The sequence below is a fragment of the Bactrocera dorsalis genome, chromosome 3, assembly GCF_023373825.1.
Source record: "Bactrocera dorsalis isolate Fly_Bdor chromosome 3, ASM2337382v1, whole genome shotgun sequence".
In the NCBI taxonomy this organism is placed as follows: domain Eukaryota; kingdom Metazoa; phylum Arthropoda; class Insecta; order Diptera; family Tephritidae; genus Bactrocera; species Bactrocera dorsalis.
In genome coordinates this window covers 24,880,221-24,905,446 of record NC_064305.1, presented here as the reverse complement: position 1 = coordinate 24,905,446, position 25,226 = coordinate 24,880,221, and the positions used below count along the sequence as shown (strand labels likewise).

Sequence of the window (25,226 nt, the reverse complement as noted above, 5' to 3'; positions counted from 1 at the left end):
GCGCAAAAGGAGCGCATCTCACTTTGGTCGAGATCTGATCTTTTCACTTTATTTACTGCTAGCTGCGTTTTGCTAACACTTTTGTTATTGCCGGGCTTCTGCTTTGTAGCGTAAAAAAGCACCACCTTGTTGACTTTTTTATAAGCTTTTACCATACTTCCGGCTTGTGAAAGGCAGCCAAGCTGTTTAGGACAAGTTTCATCTTGCACAAAGTCAAGGCGTTTATGTGGAAAATTGCTGAATAGCTCAAAGCCTTTTTTGTGGCTAAGTATTGGGACAGGAGGGAAACTGTGGTTGTTTATCTTTTTTGTTTAATAAATTTGTAAGCAAATTGCATTGAAAATAAAAATTGAAAGCAATTTTTGTTCTTATGAAATTAAAAAGAGCTCTTATAAAATCGTCAAAGCTTGAAAGATTTCAAGCGAAGCTTTCATTAAGAATCAATTCATTTTTGAAAGTATTTAGTACGCCGTGAATTTCGCTTTATTTGCGATTTCTATATGTGTACTGTGTAAAGCTCTGAAAGTTTTTAAGAAGTTTCGTAAAAACAAACTTTTAATTCTCGCTGCACTCTAATATGACAACGAACTATGTTAGCACAAGTTTAAATAAAAAAATAAATGTTTTAAGCTAAGTAAAGCTTTAAAGCTCATCTTTTAAAAAGCTCTTACCGATCTTAAAATTCGATTAAGCTTACAAAAGATATATTTGCTCTATATAAACAAGGTCATCAAAATATAATATATAGAAGTTAGACTCGAAAGCTCTAAGCTAATTATGTACGCGCTATGGAACAATTAAGCTTTTTGGGAGTTTTTATTAAAAGCATAAGCAGACAAACATATAGTCATTTATAAGTACGAGTTTAAGAAGCCTACATACTATTTAGTATAAGGCTCTGACAAAAGCAAGACAGCTAAGCTTCTATGTAGCTTTCGTAAGTTGGTTGACAAAAGCAAAGCATTGAGGCAGCAATCATATATTATATATATGTATATGTATTAAATATAAATATAATCTTAATGCATAAAAAATTGACGTTCAAATGCAAAGTATTAGAGTTGCGAGCGAAAAGAATATGCAGCTAAACATATATGTATTTTATTGGATGAAAGCAGATGAAAGCTTTTAAAGCTCACAAGCTTAATATTACTTATCAGAAAATATTACAACAAAAAGGCTTAAATTATTAAATCAAAACTAAACTTGAAGCATGCTCTTGCGTTCAATCTCCTCTCTTACTTGGGTTTAAAGCAAGAGCGTGCCCAAGACGTTACTATATACTAAATAATATTTTTGTTTTCTTTCATGAAAGCACACGAAATTCTACTAACCTTAATGCTGTCATAGCAAGCGGTCACCTTTCCATTCTGTACCTCGACATTGGCGGGCGGATGAGCGAATTTGCATTCGGTATCTTGGCGGGAGCATTTATTCCTCTGAAATTCACGGCACACCTCCAATTGGAGCCAGCGTGAATCTTTGCCATTCAACAGACTATTCACATGGACGACAGCTGCCATTTTGTTATTATAGTTGTTATAGTTCTTGTTGTTATGAGAGTGTTCACAAAGGGTTACTTGAATTGGGGATTTATTGGTAAAATTAATTGATTTTTATCAATTTTCACAGTTGTTTGCTTACGGGTTCAAACACGGGCAGGGGCGTTTGTGATTTTTTCTTAATTTTTTGTTTTATTGCTGCTTGCACTACTTCACATGTGCCTGCACTTGGTAGTTGTACAAGGAGCTTTTGAGATTTACGCGTAGTAGTCTTCGAGACTTTTTTTGTTAAGATTTTAACACAAATTCTCCTCTCTATGAGCTTTTATCAATGCTAATACTTTGTAGCTTCCCTAGGGGCACTGTTGTGCTTTTGCCGCTTTTACACGAGAGCTTTCACTAATCTGCAACCGATTTTGTTGTTCTCTTGCTGACTTCGTTGTTGATTTCTTTCTTAATTTTTTTGTTTGTGTTATTTGACAAGAAAATACTTTTTGCGGTCTCTTGTCAGTTATATGATTTATTTTTTTGAAAAATTCCGGTTTTAAAAAATGTAAATTTGAGTTTACGAATTATGCGAAATATGTATGTTTGACGTTTACGGCGTGGTTAACTGAATGTTGGAACTTATCAGCGCACGTTTGTCCGAATCGCGGTTCGTTGTTATGGCAACGCGGTTTAATCGTTGACTAGAAGTTCAAAATTTTTTGTTGGTTTCAGTGTTTTCGGATAGTTTATTCCAGCAAGCTCCTTTCGTTGCTTTCCGCGCTATTTTTAGAGCTTTCCTGAAAACTCGCTGCCAAAAGCGTAAGCTACGCAAAACAATTTCGCAAGAGTGCTACTCGTTTAAGTTTTGCAACTATTTTATTTGTATCTATTTACTGCAGCAGCTTTTTTAGGGCGCACAACAATAAATTATCGAAACCAATTTAAAAATTTGCACACGTTTGGTGATAGCAGAAGCTGTCGTATTAAAAATAAATTCACTTTTTCACTTTAATTTGCTTTCTTGCTATACAAATATATAGATTTAGCGTTTTGTATATAAATGTGTGGGTAAAAGCCTGGGTAAGAGGGGAAGCGGTTGACAAATTGGTTTTAAAGCTCAAAATTACGGGCTTTATTTCAAGCTTTGTTTTTAAGCTCCGTTTCAGCTGCACACTATTGCTCCGTTTATTACCTTTTCACTTTTTTCGCTTAAAGTTTTTGTTCGGAGAGCTTTCACGCCAAATTTACAAGCTTTCACAAGTTTCAAAATATTTTTGCGGGCACTAACTTAGTGAAAATATGTAGATATTTTAGATAATTTTGCGGGTAGCTTGGAGAGGGAGTCTTTTTTGTGGGTATACTTATAGAGCAGCAGTTAGCACTTTTAAGATTGGTATTGGTTTTTATGAGTGGACTTTGTGTTTATTTGTTTAGCTTTCGAGTTAAGTTTTTTTTTTGCTAATATTTAATATGCAAATGTTTGTGAGTGATATAAAGCAAGTTTGAGCATACACACGCTGTTTTTACAATATCTGAAATGAAATAAAAGAATAGATATATAAAAATACACATGTGATCGGTAGCCATACGAAATCAGCAATTTAATAGAACTAAGTGTCATTAGGAAGACAGATATTTATAAAAGTATATCTATACTCGCTACATATGCACCTTATTAAATGTTTTCTTTAAAATATCTATTGGCTATATTACTTGTGGGTCGGCTTGGTAAGATAAGATAAGATTTTTAAATAAATCGAAATTTTCAGAGTTTTCGAAGTAAATTTTTTAAAAGAAATTTTAAGGATTACCTCATTAATTAAAGCAAAACATGTAACTTGTAGGTTTTAGAGTTACATTTATCTTTCGGAATTTTCGGAGTAATTTTTTTAAAGAAATTTACATGATTGCTTCAATATTTAATGCAAATTTTATAATATTAGTTAATATAAGGTTTCGGAGCGAATTCCGAAAATATCTCTGACATAAATTTTTATATGTAAGCACTTTTAGGAGTTTTTAATGAAGCTCTTAGTGCAACTTTTCGAGGGTTTTGTGCAACAAAGTATTGCACTTTTATGGCACACAGACGTGGCCAGCTCAAAAATTAAAATTTTAAGTAATTTGAGTATGAAATTCTCTTAAAACTTATTTGCTAAACAAGTTTCCCTTGCGGGTTCGCTTTTCGGAAGTAATTTAAAAAACAAGAAAGATGAGGAATACTTTTTCGAAAGTTTTGGTAAAGCTCATTACATTCGTTTTGCTTTTGAAATATTTAAATTTGAAAATAATTGAAGAAAGCTTTTAAAAAGCTTTCGATAAAAGCTCAATAATGTCTTAAAAATATTTCTCTGTCAAATTGTTTAGCATTTCTCAAAATAAAAAAGAATTGAGTAAAGCTTTACCGAAGATTTTAATAAGCTCGATTAGAAACATTTCAATTTGAAAATATCTGGGGAGAGTTGTTCGAAAGCTTTCGATAAAAGCTCAATAAATCCCTTAAAAAGCCTTTTTATTTATTTAACAATTATGTAAATTAAAAAAAAAACTGGGAAAAGCTTTTCAGCAGCTTTTAATAAAGCTCAATAAAGATTTCAAAATGCTTTTTTTATTTTTAAAGTTTAAATTTGAAAATAAAAAATTAATTGGTGAATATTTGTCAAAAGCTTTCGTTGAAAGCTCAATAAAACATTAGAGAGTTTTTTATTTGCTTAGCAACCATATAATTTAAAAAAAAGCTCAATAAAGCTTTCAAGTTGTTTTTTTTTATTAATTTTGAAAATTTTAAATTGAAAATAATTAGGCAAAGCTTTCGATGAAAGCCTATCGAAGCTTCTAGTTTTAATTTTGTAGCATATTGAGGTAGAAAAGCATTTTTTTATACCTAAAATGTTCTGGGATATTTTTGATTTTATACAGTACGCTAAAGAGCTTTCTTAGCACTATTAGCTACTAAATATTTATTTTATAAGCATGTTGCATATATAAGTTATAAGCTTTGTATATATTTCTTAAAATCTAATTATGCTAGACCTATTTAAAACTAAGATATATATGCATTTTATCCATCACAGCACAAGCACCAACAAATACAAAGAAAGCACACAAAAATACAAGTACTAAAAATATTTCGATTTTATTCACTATACAGATAGTTATTTGAGATACATACATATGTCGCCAGCAATAGCCCGCTTGCCGCAAGCAGTGTACATGTTTTTTTTATTTTTGTTTTTTTGCAGTACTTGGCCACCCATGCCCTTTGCTAAATGATCTACATTGATAGCATTATGAAGCATTTCTAGAAGCACATTTCTCTCCATACAAACCAAATCTATGTGAGAAATCAAACATATACGCAAACATATGCACGCATTTTTTAGCAATTCAAAGCAAATATTTATTGTTGTTTTTCATTTAGGTAAGGATTTAGATCCTGTTTGTATGTTTTTGTTGGGATGTAGGCGAGGGTTGAAAGTAAATTGTTGCAAAAATGACTTACCACAGAAGTTTGCTTGGCATTTGCTGACGAGTTGCTGAGGTCAGTGCGAAAAATCGGAAACATTTTCACACACGCTCACACATACACGCATATGCATGAAATTATTAGACTGAAAATCGACAAATACATACAAAAAGTTTATAAAAATCTCTGGTAAAACTAAGCATAAAATGGAGAATTATATTTGATGATATGCAAAATTTGCTTAAATGAAATATTGTTTCTAATAAATGCAGAAGTAACTTATAAAAAAAAAATTATATGAAATATTGTTTCTAAATGCAGAAGTAATTATTAAAAAAAAAAAACAATTAATGAAATAAACAATATTTTTCTAAGAATAAAATCTTTCTCTGTTAAATAACAAATATTTTCACTTTTGGCTTATTACAAATTTTCCTCAATAAACAAAGATCTTCATTATTTTTTAAATTTATTATTTTAATTTTTTTTTAATATTTTTTTTTTAAATATTTAAAAAGGTTTAATTTTTTTTTGTATATTATATGTCGAATTTTATGTAAAAAATCTTTCTTTTAATATTTTATTCAAAAATTTAATATCTTTTACATTTATTTTAATAAAAAAGATATTCTTACTATTTTATTGAAAAATATTTATAAAAAATATTTTTATAATATTTTCCTCTACAATTTAATATCTTTCAATTCGCTTTAATAAAGAGCTATTTTTAATATCTTAAAATTTTTTTAACAAAAAATATTTTTTTTTAAATTTTTTTATTGTATAAAATCAAATTTCATAAAAAAAATATTTTTATATTATTTTTATAAAAAAAACAGTGTCAGTCTCTCTTTGTTAAGTCCTATTTTCAAGTTTCAAGCTTTTTTAATTTCTGAGTATTTTTTATAAATTTATATAAATATTTTTGCAACATATTTTACTTATTTTTTCATACGTATAACATATTTCTCAAGCACAATTGCCCGCATTTTGCACTTATCGTCAACACTTTATTTCTCATTCATATTAAATGTCCACAATCGATCACTCAACGGTGCTAAACTGAACTCTTATCTAGCGAATATACACACCCTGACAAAAACAAATACAGATACATACATATGTATGTACAGCAGTTAGGCATGCATGTTTGTATAACAGTACAAAATGCGCACTCAGGGACTTAACGATTAGGGGAATTAAAAAATCGAACTCTATAGACAACTACTGTAGATATTTACTAGTAAATGTAACCATGTATGGCACCCGCTATATACCGTTATCTTATCGTATATAAATGCCAGCGCCAAGCCAAGATATAGATATGTACATACATACATAAAGTAATCAAAAACTTATAAGTAAACCTGCACCCAAAATATTTACCAATATTTCGATAATTTTTTTCTTTTATTATGTTTCATGTACTCGTATGATGTTTGATAAAAAAGAAAGCGAAATTTGTTAAAGCTGCGGCAAGCAGGAAAGTCTCAATTCAAATAAACAAAAACAAACTTTAACTTCGGTTATATATAATATATGTATATACCCTTCAAATAATAAATAAACCTTTCACAACTAAAAAGGTTCCTTAAGTAACCTGATTTTCATCGGTCAGTTTGTATAACAGCTCTACGTTATAATGAGCCTATCGGAACAATTTCTTTGGGGACAGCAACATTTCCTTAGTGAATTTGGTGAATATAGTATACATATTAGGGTGTGCCATTCTGAAGCAACCTTTTTTTTTCAACTGAAAAACAGGCTCAAAACTTTCGAAAATGTGTAAAAAAAAAGTCACTCAAAAGATGAGCTCCTAATATTAATATTAAGAGGTGCCTATTTCAAATTTTCTGTTTTCCATATAAATTACATAGAAAAAAAATCATTCTTATTTGTGGTGGTTATTGTGCGGAGGTTTTATATGTGCCCTGATGGCTGCCAGTAGGGATGGTAAACTCGATCCCGATTCTACTCGAGAATCGAGTTTTCTCGTAAAATAATCGATTTTTCGAATGTCAAGAACCGATTCTTAATCGACTTCGACTACTGGAGATCGATTCCGAAAAATCGATTCTTTTACGAGAAAACTCGTAAAAGTTTGTAAAATGAAAAGTTTTCCCATACAAGCGCTTTTAAGTATATGTATGTATGTACATATAGAGTCTCCAGAGTTTCATTCTGAGTGGCAAATTTTATTTATCCTGTTCAGGGTATAAATAAAAACTACAGCTAAAATAATAAAACCAAACGATTATACTTAAAAACACAGATACATACACACGTGTGAAAGAGAAATAACAACAAACAATAATCTATAAATTTGGCCGTCAACGCGAAAACTGCAGCTGTTCGCCCATAAACTATAATGTTTGGAACGCATTTAATAGCGTTTGAAAGAAAAAAAATAGTAATAAATTATAAAAAAAAAAAATAATTGAATTTAAATTATTTGAAATTATTCAGGAATATGAATTTGACAACGGGAAAAAAATTAATTGACGCAAATCAGAAATTTATGATAATAGGATAACTGATAATTTTTAAATTAAATTAAATTTCCGATAAATTTTATTAAATTTAAAATAAATAATTTGCTAGAAATAATGATTTAAAATTTTTTTACATAAACTATAAGCTTGGAAGACTTCAAAATCTTATAAAAATCTTAAAATTTAAATTTACAAATTTGAAGAAAAACTAAATTTTTTTGTTTGAAAAGTAATCACTCAAAAATTTGAAGCCAATTAAAAAAAATAAAATTTGTATTTTCTTAATTTTTAGTGTTTGAAAAATATGAAAATTAAAAGTTGAAAAAAAAAATTTAACAACAACAAATTAAAAATTTATAATTTTTTAATTTAAAATTGATATGTTTGAAAAATGTAAACTATTAAAATTTTTGAAAATTTTGAAAAAAAATTTTAAAACATTAAGTTTTTAAAGATTTGAAAAATAATCAATTGAAAGTTAAAAATTAATTAATTTTAACATTGAAGTGTTTCAACATTTTAAAATAATTTTTTTTTTTTGAAGAAAATTTATAAAATTAAGGTTTGAAAAAATTTTTTTGAAATTAAAATTTTTTAATAGTTTGAGCAAAAATTTAGAAAATTGTAATTTTTTTTAGTTTTGAAGAAAAATTTTGAAAAGGTTAGAAGAAAAATTTTAAAAGTATTACAAAATGTGAAAATTTTGATTTTTAACATTTTTTGAAAAATTTTATTCATAGTTTTCCTTATTATTTGAATCATCTCCACTCGAATTGCTTTACTGTACCGTCGGCATTGATTGCCTCATTTATTTGCTACCGTTGTTGTTGTTGCCATTAAAAATCGTTTTTAGTGCTTTTGTGTTGTTGTTTTTCCCCCAATAATATTGCATTAAAACTCGAACTAACAAAGTGACTGATATCATTTACTCGACGTATGTAGCTGCCAACGGGCGGCGGGTGTGTGGGCGTACGAAAATTACTATTTGTTCAGAGAAATGACAAAAAGTAATCAACAAGTCAATGCGGCTAAATAAAGAAGAAGAATAAGACAATATGTTAAGTAGAGAAAAAAATACATACATATTTAAGCGGGCAGAAAAAGTTAGCGGAGGTGGAGACGGTTGCTAATAGTCAGATGTCAGCAAATGAAGGAAGACACAGCAGCATATTTCAGCTGTTGAGCTAACGTCACACACACACTCACTCGCACACAAATATCGCGCGCTGATGGATGGCTGTTGTGTGACGACATAACGGTGAATGGGTTTCGAGATTTTTTCGTAAAGAATTGACAACTGCTAGAAACGTGATGCGGAGCTGGTATCAGTGTCGCTAAACACAAAAAATTATATAATAAATTTAAATTATTTTTGTATTAAAATAATTGATTTATTTTTTATAATATTCTTACTTTTTGTGCATTTTTAGTTTTTTAACGTCTCAATGTTATTATTTTATGTGCTTCAAATTTTTTTAATTTAAAAATTAAAAATATTAATTATTTTATTAATATTTTTTTTTTATTTTTTAGTCTTGCTAAAGTGATAAATTTTCAAATTTGTAAATTTATTTGGAAATAACTATTAAAAAATTAGTTTGTAAAAAATTAAAATTTTTTGATACACTTAATATATTTTTATTATTTAATTTTCTTCTGTTGAAAAGTTTTGTTGCTTGTGTTATAATTTTTATTATTAAATTCATAGTAACTTTATTTTATTAATAAAAAATAATAAAGCATTAAATAATGAGTAAAATTTTGTTTTTAATTTTATTTGAAAAGAAAATATTTAATATTTTATTTTTTATTCCATATAATTTTTTGTTATTAATTTTTTCTGTTGTAGTTTTATTATTATTATTTTTTTTTTAATTTTTGTAATCAAAAACTTGTTGTTTCTTATTAGAAAATTTTTATAATTAATATTTTTTATTTTTTTTTTCAAGATTTTATTTCCATTTTCTATTTTATTTTTTGTTATTTTTTTAAATTTATCTAATTTAATAATTTGGCTCTGTTTTAATTTTTTTGTCAAACAATCTCGTTTTCTTATTTCATATACTTTTATGTCATTTATGATAAAAAGTCTTTAAAAATCACTGTGTGCATTAACATATATTTTATTTTCTTTTTTAGTTTTGATAAAACTATTTTTTTAAAGATAATTTAGTTTTATTTGTAAAAGTCAATATTTGTTTTTATAATTATTTTTTGAAAGTACACATATGTATATTTTATTTTTATATTATATTTAAATCATTGTACAAATTTTGTAAGTTCTGAAATATTTTCTTTTTTTTTAAAAAACTCCAAAACTAAAAATCAAGTTCATAACCCGTCGCTTGAACTTGAAAACCTGAAGGACACAAGGTACACTGTGTAGGCGCATTTTTATCACGTTTCGCGCATTCAAGTCGGCTGAAGAGCATACAAAATATATTTTTCTAAAGGCTAATTAATAGTTTTAAACACGACACGTAAGTGAGTCACGCCAAATACGGTTAAAACATTATTTATCCGTGGCTGCCAAAATTGGCTGAGAGTTGGCGGATAGGTCCACCGGAATAAAGCGAACTAACTCAAACGAATAACTAATGAAGAAGAGCGAAAACGCATTAATTTATTTATTTGATTTTATATTTGAAATTTTTAAATTCTTTTACATTTTTTGTATATGTATCTTTATGGATACTTTTAGGTTGGGCCCACACGCTTGTTGCGTCAAAAGTGCTTTGTTTGCATGCGATATAGAAAATACAGTCTGTAAAATAAGTAAACAACGTGATGTAAAAACTTATTTATGTATAAAAAAACGTACAACTTCAGTCATTAATCAAGATTTGTGCGCAGCACCCAAACAGCTGAGCACACCAAAATAACACGACAGACCGCTGAGCGCGATGGTGTCACGAGCCGTCTATGGAGAGTGTATCATGGCGATAAAAGCATGCAACAACGTGATCTAATCTTAAAGGGCTAACTATAATGTGAATAAGCTAGCTTAAGCCAGCGTAAGCAACTGTCCGAATACACACAAATTGTATGTTGCAACTATAATGTGCATAACATCAAGTTTCGTTAAGTTTTGTCAAACGTCATTTGCTTAAGCAAAATGCGAAACTGATCGCATGTTCCGTACGGAATCAGCTGTTTTCGCTTTTTGTCAACAGATACATCATTTTGAATTTGAAGATGTAGGACGGCGAATATTTTATACAAAGTTTAGTCGAAAATACTGAAAAAAGAAATGTTTTTACGACAAAAAAGATGCATTTTTATTTCTATCGCGTGTATATAAAAAAATATATGTGGTCAATCCCCTTCATTTCTAGGAATCGTACAACAAAACCATCCTACCTCTCTTCCTGTTTATTTCCCTCACTGAACATGACCGAACTCTTCTTTTTAATTTCACTAATTTTTGTTAATATGCATATTCCGTCTAACAGAGAAGTAAGCATTTTAATTGTTTTTAAATATTTTAATTTTCTAGTCATTTTTGCAAAATCCAGACGAAATATAAAATCAAAACACGAATTGTTTATTGACCATTTTCTCTTCTGCATGTAAGCACATTATAGTCATTCAAAAGTCTACTCTCCGTTCCTTATGCATTTGACAGGCTTTTCGTTAATTTTTTTGACAGTAACATACGGCTGCATATGCATATTATAGTTAGGCCTTAAGCCTATGCGACTATAAGTAACTGTTTTAAATGAAGTCATATATTGACGGAGAGCGCAAGATTGTGAGAGAGAGCACGCTCAGCAGCAAAATGCATACGTAACGCACATACGTATGTAATACCGGATTGGGAGTGAGTGTGAGCGCATTTTTCAGCAAATCGCTTAAGTCAATAAACGTTCACGCCAGCTTTGGTCATTCTTATATGTTTTCCTTTGTTTGGCATTTGATTATAAATGACATAATGTCAAATGAAATCACAATTTTAGTAGAAAAACTGGTAACGGCCAGCGCATGTATAAAACGAAGCGTTGCCATAAAAGTGTCACATACAATATTTAGACACATGTACACAGGTATTTGAGTAAACGCAGGTGAGATGCCGCATGTTATAGCGGAAGACACTCTGCTGTCAAGAAGAGCTATGACTGAATGCTGAGAAAACAGACAAGAAGCTGAAGTGGTCGACCGCGTGGAACCAAATACGGCAGTGTCAGAGATGGTATTAGACGCGAATGGCAGTTCATAACTAAGTGGTATATGACTTTTTCGATGTCTAAGAAAGTCGTACTGTGCCACAGATGACTAATATGACTGTACGATAAAAGTAGATTCACAATATTTATTTAAGAAAGAAACTAAATTGTATAAATAAATCTAAAACTAGTTCCAAGTATGGAAATATTATATCTATGTACATAAATATATATCTAAACACCTTCTAAATATGTGGACAAACCAGAAGATATACCCGAAACTGATATTAGACGTCACAACAAATTTATGGTAGGCTCAAAGCGCTTTGTCGATTTGTAAGGACCTTATGATCCAGTATATATGTATGTAGGAGATGTTTCAGGTACCAAAACGGAGAGGCGCCCTAAGCTGTCCAAATGTGATCCCTGTTAAGATCGACCTCTTAACCTAACCTAATATAAACTAAATTTTCATAACAAAAATGAAGCGACCACAGTTCTTGGAACATAATTTCTCTCCCACCATTCTCTAAGCATAACTTTTAAATATTCTCTAGAATGGATTTGTTGCCGGATCACCTAGCAAATATTATTATATATTTGTTATAAAATTGTAGAAAATAAGAATAATTCCGAATTTTCTACTAAATTTTCCTTAATATCTCGCTTTGCCTTGTATTTTTGAACGGTTTATACTTCCACAAAAGGTCGGAAATTTCAGCGAGCGTGTTATTTACCAAATTTTATTAACATTAAGCCTTTAGGTAACAGGTCATAGTATGAAATGTTGTGAGCCAATATCTAAAGACAGTTTTCTGTTCACATACTTATTGCCTAACCTTCGAAGTACCTATAGAATAAGGTTAAGTGAAAAGAGCACATTGTTCGAAGGTTTCCTTCGAGAAGTTAGAAAGATATCTAAATATCTAGAATACCTTTACATAGATAACCTCAAAGTAAAAGTCTAATAGGTAGTTTATTAAATATGACTACAGCTCAAATCTTTGAATAAGGTTGCTAACAATTATTAGGCAGTTCCAGAAAAGTTTTTGAAGAACAGTCTCTTTACAAAGATCCACCGCCATTTGTGGATAATTTATTAATAGTTTTTATTAACAACCTCTGTGAATTTCGAGCTCCACAATTTACTAAAATTGCTCCACTGGCCCGCTCTAATTAAATTATCAGCATATTCGGCACATTTTTTTTCTAACTACAATGATAACAATAACAATAAAAAAGGAATAGTCATGTTTTAATTATCATTAAAGTCATATAAAAGCCGTTGTGTATTGTGCATACAAAGTACCCCCATAAAGTTGCAGAGGAGCGCGGTTGCCGCGTCGTGACATTGACAGATGGAGGTATTCACTTGCGGCATGTGAATGAATTGGAATTACTGGTAAATGAATTTGAAGTCTTGCAGACAATAACAATTATGAGTGGTATTATGTGATTGGCATGTGCCGTTAAGCGACTTAATTGTAGCTTTAAGCTTTTGAATTTGTTTTGTTTCATTCTTTTTTTAATTTGACCCTTTCACTCACTTTTTTACCTTTTTACCTTTCACATTTTTATTATTGTGATTTTTCGCCCCTCAAATGTTGTTCTTTATCTAATCAAAGACGCGCGCCTCATTAGCAGCATGTGCGTTCGTTTCGTCACCCACACCGATCGCTCTACAACTAATGTCCCAAATTGCCTAAATTTAACCACACACCTTCGTCTACTCTATTTTTTTGCACGCTATTTCAATAAAGGTGTACAAGTGAGTTGACTGAAAAATCTGATAACGAAATGACTGAACGTTTTTTGATCACATAATTTAGTAATCAATATTTGGTAGTGCACACCTACATACATATTTACAACCATAAACATAAATGTGAGTATGTTGCCTGCGTTCTCTTTAGTATGTTGTCGTGGAAACCAATAAAAATTTTCTCTTTCTCTTGTGATAGTATCATTATTCAGCGAAAATGTTTTAGATCTTTTTTTGGGGTTGGGGATTTCCAATTGAAGTGTTGATAATTCTATTTCTATAGTAACAAATAGTGGACTTTTACCTTGATATAAGCCCACAACTATTTATGAAGTTATTTATACTTATCACGAACAACTAAAATATTCATTAATGATACTTCTTCTATCAATAAAGAGCACAGAAATGAGTTTGACTACATGATTCCCAATTATGATTGAAGAAAGAGAGCAGCGCACGAATTTTTAAAGTTTTCAAACAATTACAAATTAAATTTTCCGTTTAATTTTTCAAGTTTAGAAAAACGTTTTTATTCTCTTTGTATTGACCAAGTTCTCTCTGGAACATAACAATCAAAAATATGTGTGAGAGCATTTAAAAGAATTAACCGCTTATCATAGTTCAGGTAGCCCCAACTTCTAACTTTTGTCGGAAACTGAGTTAAGAAAAATTAAAAACTTTCTAAGTTAGGATCGAACAGTTTTTACATATTCTCAACACCCTTTTATATTAACCATATTTATATATTAGCTTCGAATAAAGAAAATAAATCTGCAAAAAGTAGCTAATGCTTCTAAGTATGTCGGAAGGTACATATTTTTAGTACAACAATGTTAATTGCTTAGAAAGAAAGCAAAAAATATTTTGTATGAACACAAAGCATACATATACCAATATCTATTGAACGTAAATATATATGTATAGTATACCCGTTTATATTTTACACTTGGCGGAGAGCTGACAAAATATAGCAATTTGGAAAAAAACGGTTGTAGAAATCAATATATGCTATATGGAATACACTTGAAATAATTGACTTTTTTTTTAATTTTTAGTTTCTCTGTTCCAGTTACCACTTTTTAGAGCATTTCAAAAAATATAAAATAAAGTATTGCCTACATTTAGGATGACATTACATTTGCCTAGTATTTATATACACAATCAGGAAGAAAAATATATCTGTTGGTGAAACTAGCTATAAATAAAATTGAAATATAACATATAAAATCGGTTACAAAATTTACTTTTCTGTAGCAAGATCACTACTAGTGAACTTCTTATTTTTAGAAGGTACAAATAAGCAAGTTTCTTTCAAAGCTATTATGATTTTAGTTTTTACAATCTGAACAGGAAATAATAGAAAACGTCAGATGCCCGATAGGACATAACTAAATGATCAGAGTGACGTGCTGAGTCAATTTAGCCCTTTCCGCATGCCTATCCGTATGTCTGTATTTGTGCGAACTGGTCTCTCAGTTTTTGAGTTATCGATCTGAACTTTTGCAACCGTCTTTTCCAAGTCAAAAAGTCATTTGTTGAAACAAATGTTATTGGATCACTATAGCTATAGCTGTCATACTAACTAACTGTATAACTGCAATGATTTTTCTTTTTTTTTTTAAAACATTTTTTACAATTTCTTCCAAAAGTTCTATCTTTTTGCAAGTCACATACTGAAAAGAATATTTCTTCAGAGGAACAAACACAGTAGTGCAACATACAACAACCACATGCGCAATGTGATTACAACAAATAGCGACAAATGGCAAAATACAAGCAAAACGCTCGTAAAAATGTGTGAATTACTGCTGACCCTCAAAGCTGGCAAACGCCGGAACGCGCTGCTAACTACGAGACAGTATCTTCGTATGTGTGTGTGTTTGCGTGGGCGGGCGGGTGTGTGTGTGTGTGTCGAAAGTCGACGCGGGAGATGTGAATGCAGCTACGTCTGTATGTCTTTGTGTGTGTATGGCTGGTGTTTCAAAGTCAGCGAAGTCAGTTAAGGCGAAGCAGGAAAACTAGTATCGTTGTTGTTGTTGTTGTTGTGCTCTTTACGAACTTGAACCGCTAAACAGTTTTTAGCAAATTAAATGCAAAAACCCGACATCTCATTTGAAGTTTTCTTTTCTTTAAATACTTTTAAGTGAAGCGCTTTTATTTTCTTTTTCCGCCGCAAAGCTTTGCGTCCAACTTCGCTTATCGCATTTTTATTTTCACTTTTGCCGGCGTTTGCGTTTACAAGCGTTTGTCGTAATAAAAGGCATTATTATTCGTTATGCTTTCAATTTCTAAGTGTGTTATCGTCGCACTTACTCTTAATTGCTGTTGCTTTTTATTCGTTTTTTTTGTTGTTGTTGTAGTTGTTGTTTTATGAGCCACTAATTAAAATAGTAGTGGAGACGCGCGTTAGTCATACATACTTAAATATAAATGTGTATGTTTGTATGTATGTACATATGTTAGCGTATGTACTCACATGAGCGACGCCTAACGGTAATGAACAATTATAAACGCCTCATTTAATTGTCTTCATTCAAAAGCGAGCGTCAAGCAACCGAAGAGCAGTTAAGCAGCATTTGCAATAAATATACTTGGTAAGCATGACTTGTGATAACAACTTAGCCCTTACAAGAATTTAACACAAAAGCTGCGGCTTAAAAGAATGTAAGAATTTCACAAGATCACTAGTAGTGAAGATCATTGACAAGACCAGCAAATTGTTTTCATTTAAGATCTCTAAATTTATAAGAAAACTGCATAAATAATGTCGAAGCAGTATTTTCTGATTGTTTATGTCACAGTATGCCCAAAGAAAATGAAAAATTGTACTTGAAAGAACTCTTTTTAGTGAAGATCACACTTCGAAGGCACAAAACACAAAAAGTTGTTAGTGAATTCCGCTCGTAAAGATCTTAAACTAGCGTTTCAAGACAAGAAGTAATTCACATATAACTCTTTATGAAGATCCAGTCACATGACGATCACAAATTTAAATACCAAACCTCAAAAGATTCTGAAATGTTTATTGTTTCACTTAACAAAAAGCACCCACAAAGCTGACAGAACATAATCTTAACTCTCTAAGAAATCAAATCAAAGATCAAAGCCGGCAGAATATATTCGTAACTTTTCAGCAAGATCAGCACTACTGAAGCTCAAATTTTTTAATATAAACTAAATAAATATATAAATATTCCACTTTAAAAATCAACAACTAGATTTTGTAGTCAAAATCATGTATACAAAGCTCCTCAGTAAAATCATTCCAAGTAAGGAACACATTTTAAAGCGCAGAACACACCATGCCTACATACTTATGTAAAAATAATATTTTTGAGAGCAAAAACCTACCGAACTACATACTGCTTGTACCCGAAAGAGGTTACTCAAAGTACTGCTGTATAATCACTTTTAGTCAAGAGCACTCGTGGAATAACAGGGAACGACAAATTTCTCTAAAAACTACACTTTATATTTGAATTATGAGAGCCAAGTGACTGTAAATTCGAGTCAAACTTCTTTGCGAAAAGAAAATACTTTTAGGAAAGTCGAAAGATATGTTTTTTTTTTTTAATTTGCTATTCTGCAGTTAACTCTTAAACATAACGTACAAAATTTATAAATAAAATGGAATTTATTGTGTTTTCGGTTTAGAAGATGATGCATTATTGAAATTCATTATGTTTTAGCTTAAAAAATGGCACAATGGTATAAAATTGCTAAGTCTTACTGTTTTCTTACATATATAAGGAATAAAGAACGCAAAAATAATTAACCCCTTAGCAGTACGTATTTTAAAGATCGCATATTTTCAGCATCTCAACAAATCTTCAGACTTCTTGTAGAGACAACTTCAAAAATTTGAGCTAAGTTAACGATATAAATTGAAAACATTGCACAATATGATCAAAATTTGTAATACGAATGAAACTATCGAGTTGAGATAGAATCATTGAGAGCACAGTAAGAAACACAAAGCTTAAATCAACCAATTTTTACAATTATTATATCAACAAAAAGATTTTTTTCTAAGCCAACGGCCCTAACATTAATTCAAACGAAGCCATCGTTTAATGAGATGCAATCCGTCAAACAGCATCCGCACACGAAGAAATTATTCCAACGCGTAGCAGCATATGTACATTGCCAATTACGTCAGCCAAAAACCCCAAATCCAGTCTTTCACTGATTCTTCGCTGCAGCTACCGGCCACAGCGGCTACTTAGTCATTGTGGTCAAACGGCTTCGAGGGAGAGTAGCCACACTCACACATATGCAAATAATTTCTACAGCATATTGTTTGGCAGCGTGCAGCGCAGCCAGCGTAGGAGCCGATCGATCGATCGCTTGAGCGCGCTCGCGTACGCCAACAGCGTTGTGGGGGCGCGCACAGCGCCGCGTCACTCAGCGGCGGCGACGTCACGCTGTTGCTCTGCCGCTCATCACTTGCTGCTTCTTCACCTACATGCTTGATGCTGGGTTTTGTTGGTGTATTTTGCTTTTTTGTTTTTTCTCTTGTTTTGCTTGTTGTGTGCGCTGGGATGCTGCGCGTGATCTTTGCCTCAGCGTTTTGGAAGAGTGTACATGCGCTTGAGTGTGTGTGTATATGTGTGTGTGTATGTGTGTGTGGCGGCAGACAGCGTGAACAACTGCCGAAAAGTGCTAATGAAAAAATAAATAGTCGAAAATAAACAAAACCGAAACAAGTAGAATCAAATCATGCCGCCATCCAACCAATAGCTGACTGTGTCTTCTTGAAGAGAGGAGCGCAGTGTTAATTTGTTTTTGTGAGTTCTGCTTTGGCTTTGCCCTCCAGCGTGGCAATTACACGGTTTTTTGTTGGTTAACATTTATTTTTGTGCTTGAAATTCAATTTGGATTTATAATAAATGCATTAAGACTTTTGTTGTTGTAGCTGTTTGCGATTTAACGCCGTTTTTTTGTGTAGTTCCACATAATAGCCCCCTCTCAGCGCTCAGCCCAAGCTGGCTGGCTGGTTGTTGCTTGGCTTATCTGACACGAAACGAAATTATTTTTGGCTGCTGCTGTTTGTTGTTGTTCTTATTTTTAATAATTTTAAATCGTATATGTATTTTTACGCTTTGACTTGAATGTGCTATTGTTGTTGTTGTTTTTGCTTGGCGCAATATTTTTTGTTTATTTTTGTTTTATTTCTTTTTAATTAATATTATTTCTAACATTGTGTTCAATGTTGCCGGTTCATGCATACATACATGTACATTGCGCAGGAAAACACTGCAACAACAAAAACAATAGAGAAGTTGAATAATATACACATAAACAACAACAATGTTTTTCTAGGGTAATCCCATCAGAATTTACATACATATGTTCTACATAAAAAGGCAAGTTTTACTACTTCCCCTGTTTCATAGAGCATATCTTTTCATTCAACTGTCCATAAAAACGGTTAATGATTAAACAAATATAGATGTACATATAACGGTTCATTATAGCTTTTTGTCTTCTTACCCTTAACTAACATGACTAGTATTATCAGCTGAAGAATCGCCACTTCTCGTGAACTACTTAAGGGCACTCTAGTTATCAACGCTAAGGCCCTAAACTGGTCTAAGCGTGACTCAAAAGACCACCAGAGTAACCTAAACTATTAGCTAAAAGATGATTTATTCCATGATTTCAATCAAATTTCAATGAAATTGTCAACGGAATATGGTTCTTGGTAAGATCGGGGAAATATGAGAAAAAAGATAAGCATGCGAGGTGTGTTCAAAAAGTATCGCAAATTTTGTGTTTTTTCAAAAATTATTTATTTATTCATGAATATCTATTTTGTCCCCTTAAAAGTAATCCCCATAAGATATTATACACTTGTGCCAACGGTTTTTCCAATCTTCGAAGCACTTCAAAAAATCATTTTTTTATCTTCTTCAGCTCCTCCTTCGATGCCGTCTTTATCTCGTTAAGAGAAGCGTAACATAATCCTTTCATGTGCCTCTTCAGTCTAGGGAACAAGAAAAAGTCACAGGGGGCCAGATCTGGGGAATACGGTGGCTGCGGCATAATTAGTGTGTTGTTTTTGGCCAAAAAGTAGCGCACAAGCAACGATGTGTGTGAGCGGGGGGGTTATCGTGGTGCAAAAGCCAATTTTTGTTCTTCCACAAATCCAGGCGTTTCTGGCGGATTGCTTCGCGCAAATTGCGCATAACTTGCAGGTAATATTCCTTATTGACCGTTCTTCTCTGTGGCAAGAACTCATGATGTTGTTAAGATTCGCGATACTTTTTGAACACACCTCGTATAGTATTGTTGCCATAACATACAATGCAAAGCCTCTATTTTAACTCCCAGTCACCTTGTGCCTTTCTCTGCGAATTTCTGTCTTTGTTCACAGACTCTCATTATTATTAATTAATCTTGTATCAAAAATATGCCAAACGAATATACATATGTATGTATGTACGGATGGTCTTTAACTCATTGCCTTCGCCTTAATATTTTTTTCCATAATATTTTAATACTTTTCTTCAATTTGTCTCTCACTTCTAAATTGCCTTCTCGCTAACACGATTAGCATTTATTTGCTGCTTCGAGCTAAGCGTCTATGTTTGTGTTAATTATTCTAGGTGTTGTTGTTATTGTTGTTTTTGCTTTTGTCTTAATTTCTGAAAGTTCCGCTGTTGTTGTTGTTGACATTTGCTGTCTTTATCTTTATGCTGTGACTTTATTGCTGTTGCTGCTTGTTTGCTCTAATTGATATTTACCATATTTTGTTTCTTGTTGGCCTCGAAGCGTTTGCTACAAGGTGTTAGGGCTTATCACCTAATTTTTGGTTGGGCAAATATGGTTTATTTTGTTTTTGGAGAAGTGCGAAATTTTTGCAAATTGTCCGCGAAATTTGCTCTTATTTTAACGGCAGTTTCTGTAAATGATCAGCAAAGCTTATTTTTAACGGTATATTCAAACTTATCGATATATTTATCGATTGCGATTGCATTTTTCGATTGTAACGCTTCTCGACTCGTTTCGTATAAATGAGAGCTTTCTTTGTGTTGTAAAAAATTATATTAAAAATCTGTTGTGTACAACCGGCCTTTTCTTGATTTACTAATAAACTTTTAAAATATAAGAAACGAGCTGCGAAATGTTTATCATGCAAATGCCAAGCGTTCGCAGTTACGTAAATGTAAATACAAAACCTACAGCTTTTCAGCGTTTTTTTCGTAGGCCTTAGTGCCCTGTACGAAATAGATCACACCAATTGATCAATTTTTCTTAATTTTCATTTATAGGATCATTCTTATAAAAACCCGTAGGGGAATATATTGCACCGCAGAATTTGTAGCAAAAAAAATATTTTCATAATGCCCTGTAGGAAAATATATCATACTACAAAATTCGATTTTCTCTATAGAGCATTCTTATCAAATGTTTAAATATCCTTAAGGAAAATATAACACTTTTTCGACAATACCCTATAGGAAAAAATAAACACCACAAAATTTTTTAAGATTTTATATTTGGAGATACACAAAATGGAAGGTTTCTTACAGAACAATATTATCAAATGTTACGAAATATTCCGTAAGAGAAAAAGTACAATTTTAGTCATAATACTCTGTGAGAAAAAACTCATCACCACTATTTGTTTTAAGAATTTTAATATACAAAGTTCTTCTCATGTAATCATACACGAAAAATATGACGCAACATTTTTTTTAATTTAAAATTTTTTATGATTTTTTAATGCCCTGTAAGAAAAATATACCTTTCTTCAAACTTTCTTTTACTTAAATTTTTTCTCATACTACCCTTTCGATAAAAACATTTCAAATTAAAATTAAATTTTTTTATACCTGTCAACCTCTAATCAGCTACTAACTCTCAGTTCGATACGGAGGCCATCCCCTTGAGCAAGGAACTTAACCTTGGTACACAGAATACAAAAAAATTTGGTGAAAATAAGAATAACAAGACATGAAAGTAAGCTACTTTTACAAGGACTAGCACCACAATAACTAGTTGTGTAAGATAGTACTATTTAGAAAGCACTATTTTGCAGAAGTAAGAAAATTTTGAACTATTGAAATTTACATTTTTCTTACTTTCTTTGCTTAAAAAATTTAAAAGCTATAAAAATTATTGTTCTCATAAACTCTAATATTGCTATTTCCGCATCTTAAGCAAATCTTGACTTTGAAAATTGCTCACTTATTTTCCATGACAATAGGATTTTCTGTTTCATTGTCTCCCCTTTAATTTTTTTTTTTTTACTTTTTCAAATATTTTATGCTCTGTCTCTCTATTTGTCTATTATACTTCTGGCTTATAGTCCATTTTTATATTAATTACTGCCGCTGCATGCCTTTGGTTGCTTTTCCAACTATTTGCATTGCTTTAAGTTGTCTTTTTTCGCATTTTCTTTCTAACTCAATTAGCTTAGCTAACGAATCGTGGTGAGTGAGTCAATAAAACTGGAGCAAGAGTATGCTGTAGTGAAGTAATGCATGTTTTTGTTGTTGTTTTTTGTAAAGAAATTGGGGCAAATATTACCGGCAAAAGGTGAAAGGAATATTGACTTAATGATTGCAGCAGTAGGTAACTGAGCGAAAGTGCAAAGAGCTGAGCGAACACAAAGGAAGGGACTTATGGCATTTTGTTTGAAATCATACAATAACTGTGTTAAGATGGCAATTTTTTTGCAGTTGCGATTTGAATATGTATAAACACTTTTACATTGTAATACAAATAATATGTTATGACAATGCTTTCAGTTCCTCCAATTATTTTGGAAAAATGTATTTCAATTTTATTCAACAATATCAATCATCATTCATTAGTCATTTCTTTGAGTAAATCAGCAAAGTACTTTTGCTGCAGTGAAATATTTTGTTTATAAATTACTAAATTAATATAGTTACATGTTTCACAGAGAAACTTAATAGAGCAATTAGTAAATTTCTCTACTTTAATTCTAAATTGAACTTAAATCGAGTTGGAATTGGAATGGAAACCTGCGGGTTGTCCACACTGTAAATTTGCTTAATAACAGCTGATCGTTAATCGAGCCTTACGCTAATAAAATAGTCGGCAATTATAATCTTAATGTACTAAATTAGTTTAACAGTGCGAAGAGGCTATTACTTTTTGTTTATTTTAAAAGTTTGACAAAGTAAATTGACATAATTAACTAAATTAATTTGTATATAGTAACCTTATAGCAATATTTTTTAAAATTGTTCCAAAAATTTGTTTAATAGGCATTTTAATTATATATTTAATCGAGTCAATTAGTAAATTGTCTGCGCTAATTTGTTGTGAAAAGATTTAATAAAATAATTGCATATAAATGAAACAAAATAAATTTAATAGGCACGTAATTGAGTCGATTAGTAAATTGCCTAAAATTTATAACAACTGAATGAAAGCTAAGTGACAATAACACTAAGAAGTTAATTAATTCAAATGTAATTGTATTCAAAACTGTGTTCCTCAAAGTCAAAAAATTTAAAGCTTTGCTGACATAATTCGTTGAATCGTCTCAATGTAATATTTTCCTTAAGTCCACAGCATTTATTTTACTTAAATTATCTGACTTTTTCAAATAGAATCTTTCAGGCATTAAAATGAATTCATGCATTCAATTAACGGGAATTGGCATGTGCATTTTGAAAATAATTAAATCTAAGCGAAAAACACGCCGAGGAAAATATGAAATTCCGAAATATAGCGGAAAAGAAAAGAAAAACCGCTTCAGAAACGAAAAGTTTTGAGAATTTTTGAAAGCATGTGTGCTTGGCTGATTGTATGCACGCTGACGCTTTTGGGGTGAGCTAAAAATACAAACTGGCGGCAGCCATTTCGACTGCTGCCGACAGGCGCATGGTTGACGGCTAGTGAAGGTGGCCGGGCGTGCGAGGGCTGTAGGAAAATGCTGAAGGTGAAATAGACTGCACTGTTGAAGATCATAGATACACAAAAAAATATCTATTCATAAATATACACACTTATGGTGGTACAGCGCTAAGCGTGGAAAAGTACACGATGAAGGAACTGGAACACAGCGAAAAGCATTTCGCCGCAATTTCTTCGAAAATTTTCGTGTTGTATTGTTTTATTTTTAAAGCGCACGAAGTAAAACAGCAAAAATGTTCAGAGAATTTGTTTATATAGAAATGTCTCATATATATACATATGTATGTATGGTAGGGTACATATACTTATATGGCACCGGATTCAAAAAAATATAAATAGCACTCGATTTGGACACAGGAAAGTTTGAAAAATAAAATTTGAAATAACATAACAACTGCTGCCGCAATGTGGGTGTCGGAAAGGAAATTCATAAGCACATTTTTTGTTGGCTGCCATGCGGTTTCGCGCATTCTACACGTAGATTTTCGGTTGGGAGGGTTTGGTAAAACCCCAAAAATTTAATAAGAAATTCATGAAATTGGAGGAAATGTTTTTGTATGCATTTCTGTTTCATAGCATAAACCAATTTAAAAAATTAATTTAACAATTTTGGTTTTGAAATAATTTGATTTTGAAAACATTGAAATTTGAAATTTTCAAAACATAAGTAATTTTTTTGTTTTCAAATTTATAACAAAAAAATTATATATTTTAAGTTTAAAAATTGCATAAATATAAGTATATTTGTAAAGTTATTTGTTATATAATTTGACATATATTTTGGTTTAATATTTATATTTTAGTAAATCAAATTGAATGCAATTGTTTTAGTATATAGCTTGTAAAAAGAAGATGCAGTTAATTTTGGTGCAATGGCCATGAAAATGAAATTCCACTGTGAAATTCTGAAACTTTCTGCAAATGATTCATAATATAATTATATATGTATGTAGTTGGCACATATTTATATTTATTTGTGCATGTGAGTATATACAGCAAGTATAATGATATATTATGTATATATTTATAACGCACTGCATTGCACTCTTGACAGCGAAAAGGTCGGAATTTTTAACCTCCCGCCTAACCTCTTTCATATGCTTCTTTCTTTCTTTTCCCGCGCAACATCCAATTGACTTCAATTCAATTTGTTAAATATACCGTTTAGTGGCAGAGCTAACGAAATAAGTTATAGCTGAAAATGCACAATGGGCAGCCATGAAGGGCACGTAAAGTGAAGCTGGAGTTGTGAGGACAGACAGCAGTTTTGAAGAGAGAAGGAAAGAATATTTGACTTTGATTTTGTATAGGTTTTATATATGTATCTATACATATACAATATGTATATGTGTACTAGTCTCACAGTTTTTAAGGCATAAATAAGACATTGAAAAAATGCACACGTTTTTTCTCCTCAAGAAGCTGCTCATTTGGCGTAACCGCCGATATCGTACTACTATAGCATATTGCTGTCATTAAATCCAACTCAAATCCTCAAATGGAAAACTTTTAACTGTGAGAAATATTATACATTTAATGAAAAAAATTTGAATAAAAATTTAAAGTGTTTAGGTAAAACGTGTGAATGCGAAAAATTTAATTATTTTATTAAAATTTATTTTGTCAGAATTAAATATTTTTATTTCATGCTTCTCAGCTTTAACTTGCCCACTTTGACCTTATTTATTGCAAATTTGCTTATGCTTTTATATTTTAATTTATCGGTTTTAATTTATTTATGAAATTTTAGTTAAAGAAAATAGTTTCAGCATGTTTTTTTAAACATTTTTATTAAAATCTAATATAAAAAATAATTTTTTTCAGTTAAACATTTTATTATATTTCGTTAAAAAAAATATTTATTAATGATTATTAGGATTTAAAAAATATTTTTTGTTTAAAAAAAAATTATTAAGTAATTTTAAAAAATTATTTGCTATGACTTTTTTTGATTTA

The 25,226-nt window shown here is 31.0% G+C and overlaps 1 protein-coding gene across 31 annotated transcripts in view; it reads right to left on the bottom strand.

The window, feature by feature from the left end:
• Positions 1 to 25,226, bottom strand: part of LOC105228702 (ice-structuring glycoprotein) — a 558,714-nt gene that overhangs the window by 213,025 nt on the left and 320,463 nt on the right. For 14 of the 31 annotated variants that reach the window (XM_049452395.1, XM_049452396.1, XM_049452392.1 and 11 more), the window contains one exon: positions 1,335 to 3,022. The exons of 8 other annotated variants lie outside the window; for them this stretch is intronic. In XM_049452395.1, coding sequence (XP_049308352.1) covers positions 1,335 to 1,523 — 189 coding nt within the window. In that variant the 5' untranslated portion in view covers positions 1,524 to 3,022. Of the gene's footprint in view, positions 1 to 1,334; positions 3,023 to 4,992; positions 5,102 to 25,226 lie in introns of those variants that run through there. 9 more of the 31 variants (XM_049452398.1, XM_049452397.1, XM_049452408.1 and 6 more) reach the window with 3 other exon arrangements.